This window comes from Coregonus lavaretus, assembly GCF_964263955.1.
Source record: "Coregonus lavaretus genome assembly, chromosome: 3".
NCBI lineage: Eukaryota > Metazoa > Chordata > Actinopteri > Salmoniformes > Salmonidae > Coregonus > Coregonus lavaretus.
The window spans coordinates 13,143,199-13,149,925 of NC_139990.1; the positions used below are offsets into that span (position 1 = coordinate 13,143,199).

Here is a 6,727-nt window from a genome sequence, read left to right on the forward strand (position 1 = left end):
TGCTTGTCCTGTACTGTAGGTAGCCTATATCCCAAGGCCACCTGATCAGCACCACTATCAGTGTTGTAATTCTGTGCCCAGCTCAAAATCCCACTGTTATGACCCTGTTCCCTGTTACATTATGCATATCATGCTTTTCCCTCAGTGTTTCTCAGGAATATTCATGAGCCTCATTAGAACACCAGCCTCACTTCTAGCTAACAGTGAGAGTAGCTGTTGAACCTGAATTAGTTTCACCGCAGAATTCATGGGGTTTGGGGCCTAGGCAGTGTTTTCAGGGGGTTTGGGGCGTAGGCAGTGAATTCAGGTCGGTGAAGAGTGAAATACAGTGTGTCTGTGTGTGAGAAGAGTAAAGTACACTGTGTAATGAAAGCACATCTCTCCAGTTTGTTATTCTCCGTTTCTACACTGACAGGAAGGCGGGAACCTATTTCATGCGCAAATATCAGTGATTTACCATTTTATTGCCCCAAAATCCAGTGCAGTGTGTAAATGCCATATAACTGCTGATAAGCTACGATAGAAGTGTAACTTCAATATTCTTCTTCTTCTTCCTCTGAAGATAGTATTCACAACACTGTTGCCCAATGTCTAACGTTATCTAGGAAATTATTTTCAGCACTTTTGATACAGTGAGGGAAAAAAGTATTTGATCCCCTGCTGATTTTATACGTTTGCCCAGTGACAAAGACATGATCAGTCTATAATTTTAATGGTAGGTTTATTTGAACAGTGAGAGACAGAATAACAACAAAAAAATCCAGAAAAACGCATGTCAAAAATCTTATGAATTGATTTGCATTTTAATAAAGGAAAAAAGTATTTGACCCCTCTGCAAAACATGACTTAGTACTTGGTGGCAAAACCCTTGTTGGCAATCACAGAGGTCAGACGTTTCTTGTAGTTGGCCACCAAGTTTGCACACATCTCAGGAGGGATTTTGTTCCACTCCTCTTTGCAGATCTTCTCCAAGTCATTAAGGTTTCGAGGCTGACGTTTGGCAACTCGAACCTTCAGCTCCCTCCACAGATTTTCTATGGGATTAAGGTCTGGAGACTGGCTAGGCCACTCCAGGACCTTAATGTGCTTCTTCTTGAGCCACTCCTTTGTTGCCTTGGCCGTGTGTTTTGGGTCATTGTCATGCTGGAATACCCATCCACGACCCATTTTCAATGCCCTGGCTGAGGGAAGGAGGTTCTCACCCAAGATTTGACGGTACATGGCCCCGTCCATTGTCCCTTTGATGCGGTGAAGTTGTCCTGTCCCCTTAACAGAAAAACACCCCCAAAGCATAATGTTTCCACCTCCATGTTTGACGGTGGGGATGGTGTTCTTGGGGTCATAGGCAGCATTCCTCCTCCTCCAAACACGGCGAGTTGAGTTGATGCCAAAGAGCTCCATTTTGGTCTCATCTGACCACAACACTTTCACCTAGTTCTCCTCTGAATCATTCAGATATTCATTGGCAAACTTCAGACGGCCCTGTATATGTGCTTTCTTGAGCAGGGGGACCTTGCGGGCGCTGCAGGATTTCAGTCCTTCACGGCGTAGTGTGTTACCAATTGTTTTCTTGGTGACTATGGTCCCAGCTTCCTTGAGATCATTGACAAGATCCTCCTGTGTAGTTCTGGGCTGATTCCTCACCGTTCTCATAATAATTGCAACTCCACGAGGTGAGATCTTGCATGGAGCCCCAGGCCGAGGGAGATTGACAGTTATTTTGTGTTTCTTCCATTTGCGAATAATCGCACCAACTGTTGTCACCTTCTCACCAAGCTGCTTGGCGATGGTCTTGTAGCCCATTCCAACCTTGTATAGGTCTATAATATTGTCCCTGACAGCCATGGTGGAGAGTTTGGAATCTGATTGATTGATTGCTTCTGTGGACAGGTCTCTTTTATACAAGTAACAAACTGAGATTAGGAGATTAGAGTGTGCTCCTAATCTCAGCTCGTTACCTGTATAATAGACACCTGGGAGCCAGAAATCTTTCTGATTGAGAGGGGGTCAAATACTTATTTCCCTCATTAAAATGCAAATCAATTTATAACATTTTTGACATGCGTTTTTCTGGATTTTTTTGTTGTTATTCTGTCTCTCACTGTTCAAATAAACCTACCATTAAAATTATAGACTGATCATTTCTTTTTCAGTTGGCAAACGTACAAAATCAGCAGGGGATCAAATACTTTTTTCCCTCACTGTAAGGGAGAAAGAAAAAAACCACTGTGTGCGATATCATGTTATTGTATTTAATTGTTGCTTTATTCGAGGTTAACAAATTCATACAAACAAACACATAAATATGAGCACCCCTCCCCCCTCACACACAGACAGAGTAAACAGGGGGACATAACTGACATTCCAATGTGGTAACAGTGTAACAACTTTTTAAAAACGCTTCCCTTGAAGCAATATCATTATTTGACTTCTTTAAGTATCATAATAAACGTCATACAAAAATCTGATGATGCAAGGTCAGAAAATGGACCAATAAAGTGCATTTACTTGACTGTCTCTATGGAATATAGAAGTCCATGGGTGCGTTCCAGGTACACAAACTCTGCACAGGTCTGAGGTCAGATGATCATATCTTTACATCATCTGGAGAACTGTTTAACATCTTAGGAAGCACATCAACATGATATAACGATCCAATAAACTGCAAGGACCTAAGTAGAATGAGTGTATCTGGAACGCACCTAAAGTGTTAGGTAGGGCTGGATCTGACAGCAGAAAAGGTGTATCTGGAACGCACCCAAATTCTTAGGTAGATTTTATATTAATTTTTTTGTCATTTAGCAGACGCTCTTATCCAGCGCGACTTACAGTTAATGAGTGCATACATTTTCATACAGGTCCCCCGTGGGAAACGAACCCACAACCATGGCGTTACAAGCGCCATGCTCTACCAACTGAGCTACACGTGGCCTGGTAGATAGCGAAGTAGGGCTGGATCTACACTCTGGAACGCACCCAAAGTCTTAGGCAGGTACTAGGCCTGGATCTGACAGAAGCCTGACACCTTTGGAGTACAGGCTCCAGATCAGACAGCTAGCCAAGCCAGGAAGGAATATTCAGAGTATGCTGAGCCAACTGAGCCTGACAATCAACAGAATTACACACGACACAACCACCCTGCCTGACACTGACACGAATAGTGCTGAGCTGAACTGAGTTTTTACCCCACCTTGACCTCACCTCACCCAAGTGATAGTAACATTAAATAGCCTAACTGCTGTAGATCCTAATCATTTATCACTGATGAAACACTAACGTAATTACACTCAAGTTTAAAAACTCTCTGTATTCTCTTCTCAGTGAATCATCATCATTGAGCTTATTCTGAACTCTTCTATCTAGACTTCTATCCAGGGGCGCAACTTTGGTTTTAGAAGTGGGGGGGACATTAATTGTTATAAAAAAATAAAAAAATGTAATCCGGTCAGATAACCACTCCAAACAGCCTACCCGACCGCTCGGAGGCTTCCGCATGGACAAAACTGCAATTTCAGAATGTGGGGGGGACATAGTCCTTCTTTGTGTTTTCGACATGTAATCTCATTGTCAACAAAAGCTTTGGTAAACCTATAATTTCATTGTGTTTTCAGGCTTCAAACTGATTGAACAATAGGCTAAATACCTTTGTAACACTTGAGAGTATAGACAGCATACAATCAAGTGTACATTTGACTTCTCTGACACTTCAACAATGTTTTGATTGTTTTGTCTCTCTGAGAACTATTGTATGCCTCATGGTATGATGAAATACTTCCTATAAAAATACATTAGTGACCACTGTCCCATGTTACTGTATCAGCCAGGACTGTTACCATCCAAAGTCCATGGCATGGTGAAAAATATCTACTCCATTAGTTCCAGTGAGGACATAGTGACAACACCCCGAGACAGCCCTGAACAAACTCAGTCCCATTCCATTTGTCTGATACAACTGAGCCAACAGACAGACAGACAGACAGGCAGGCAAGCAGCTGACCCATCACTGAGAGCTCCACATCACCTGGTCAATGTATTGATAAGGAGACACCTAGCATTATGGGTACTGTAGTATACCATACTAGTCAACACCACGTGTCCAGCTCATGGTTAACAGGTTAACACCCCGACAGGTGGGTCACCATCCACCACCATTGATATCTCATATGAAGTCCTTCTGTAACTCCACCAACTCCGCCATGATGGCGGTTGTGTGTGTGACCAATCCGATCATCTCTTCTTCTTCTGTTGAGCTTTCTGCATCTTCCTCCTTTTGATGATCATGGTGTGGAGCTTCTCGAGACCTTCCTGTAGCCCCTCCCCTATGATGGCACAGGTGGGCTGCAGGTGCCAGGGCGTTCCATTACCCAGTTCCCCTAGCGCCAGAGAGCGCTCCATCTCGTGAAGCGGCAGAGAGTTCCTCAGGTCCTGCTTGTTGGCCACCACTAGAACAGGCACCCCCTGGTTCTCTGCTAACCTCGTGATCTTATGGAGCTCCGTCTTGGCCTCCTCCAGGCGCTCGGTGTCGACGGAATCCACCACGAACACAATGCCGTCGGCGCACCGCGTGTACGAGCGCCACAGGGGGCGAAGCTTCTCCTGACCACCCACGTCCCAGAAGTGGAACGCTGCCTTCCGCCAGGACTTTCCGCTAGCGCTCAGGGACACTTTGATTTTCTCCGTGTTGAATCCCTTAGTGGGGACCGTGTTCACAAACTCATTGAAACGAAGGCGGTAGAGGACAGTGGTCTTCCCGGCGCAGTCCAGACCCAGGATGACAATATGGAGGGCCTGGAAGGAAGGAAGGCTGGGGAAGATCTGGTCTGATAATCCATTCCCCATCTTGTTATTCACACTTTGAGGGAGACTCAGACAGGGGAGAAGCGTGCCGCTGCTGCTTCAGCAAATAATCACAAGGCTTCTTTGCTCATTCCTTTCCCAGGGGGCTGTCCTGCAGCATTCACCTGGAAATAAAAGAGAGAGGATACAATGTAAGCAGCTGTAAAAAGCACTCAACAACCAACAAGAACAATAGTCTGTTGCTTTACAACTGTAAGTGAATATAGCCTAGGCCTATACAGTCTCTCTCTTTTTTCCTTTTCTCATTGTAAGTGAAAATGCTCTCTCTCTTTCTTATTCTTAAGCCTTTTACATCTTTAATATTTCGGGCCATGAGATGAATGAGAGGTAAACCAGCGGGGTGTGCAAGGAGCCTATTTGCACATGTAGTGGCTAGTGCAGCGCTCGGTGGATTTCATATGTTAATTCCCATTCAGAGGCAGTAGGCTATCGATATTGAATGACAAGGACCCTGGCGTGCTCCCAACAAAAATCCGATTTGAACTGTCGTCGGGTTGATGATCATTGCTGTTGGTACAAGAGCGTGGAATGACATTATTCTGCTCGTTGCCTGCCAAATCGTAAATTGAGAGAATAATCTAAATATGCTACACAAGATTGACTGGCTGGCCATCAAGAAACTGTTGCGCTGCAACATCAGTCTTCTACCACTAACGGCAAAACAAATGGTTTGACAGGCAGACAGAGGGGCAGAGGGGTTATGCCAACAAGTGCTATGAAAAAAAAAAAAATGAATGAATGCTCTTATATATTAGCAGGCTATTGCTAGTTTGCTATTCAATCATCTTGCACTCAATAACAGGCGGTCTAGGCAGACATTCAATGCAAACTGTCATGAAAAACTGGCGACGATGGTTTGGGTATAATCTAATTTATTCCACATATTGTACTAAACGTAATCTCTGTTCATAATCTGCATGGAAAAAAAATGCACACCTACCTTTGTGATGTAGGCCTATGGACTTTCCAAAACATGAAAGCGAAATCGTCGCAACAGGGTATCCTTTATGATCTCCTCTCTCTTGCTCACACTATCACGTCCACACGACTACTGAATGATAAACGTGGATGGACTCCCTCTCCAATCCATTCCCGCACCACGGGTTCAACCCAGAATGTTTCTAGCAGGAGCTCTGGTTGGTTGAAGTCCCAGAGCGCTCCGTTTTCTCATTGTCCGATTGGTGGAGAGTGGTGCCTGTCGTCGTCCCCACACGACACACCTCCACGCGCCACCTGTATCTGTCACTTGGTGTCATTGAACACTGAAATTACATTGTAACGGGTTGCAATGAAAAGGGCGTGTTATATATTCTAGATGTACTTGACACAATGTTTTCTGTGTAAAATGTGTGTATCTTATCTGGAACTCATCTATAGGCTACATTTGTATGGCTGGGGATAGAAATGTTTCAAGTTTCATTGATTGCAACCAACGTCAAGAATATGAAGATCTAGATATTTAATTAAAGATGTGTCATGCCTAAATGTGTATGTTTAAATAAAGATAGGGCCAATGTATGCCGATTTTTTTTATGATTTTATAATTAGATCAGAATGTCTGTGCTATGTGAGGAAAAAGCTTTAATGCAGCTTTAATGCAAGATCAAAGAACAGGGTGATTTACAAGGTGAGGACTATCAAGAACACATTTACTGTGTGGCTTGGGTGGTCTCTCGGATCTGGTCTGATCGCTCAATGGTTTCAATCGTATGATCTGAAAGTGGGTGGGATCCTCAGAAGCAGACATTGGGATGGCGGGAAATTGACATTCGAAAAAACATTGCAGTGCAATCCCACTGTGTACACACTGGTTGAATCAACGTTGTTTCCACGTCATTTCAATGAAATTAAGTTGAACCAACGTGGAATA

General features: G+C 43.8%; 1 protein-coding gene across 1 annotated transcript; it reads right to left on the minus strand.

The window, feature by feature from the left end:
• Positions 1-2,254: 2,254 nt before the first annotated feature.
• LOC311116989 (ADP-ribosylation factor-like protein 4A) lies at positions 2,255-5,910 on the minus strand. Its single transcript, XM_084157473.1, has 2 exons — positions 5,798-5,910; positions 2,255-4,961 (listed from the first exon to the last, which is right to left on the minus strand). The coding sequence occupies exon 2, from the start codon at positions 4,837-4,839 to the stop codon at positions 4,228-4,230; it is 612 nt and encodes a 203-aa protein (XP_084013599.1). The 5' UTR covers positions 4,840-4,961; positions 5,798-5,910; the 3' UTR covers positions 2,255-4,227.
• Positions 5,911-6,727: the final 817 nt, after the last annotated feature.

Bases quoted from the DNA above. Each gene is read 5' to 3' on its own strand.
- LOC311116989 (XM_084157473.1), bottom strand. From the start codon at position 4,839: ATGGGGAATGGATTATCAGACCAGATCTTCCCCAGCCTTCCTTCCTTC.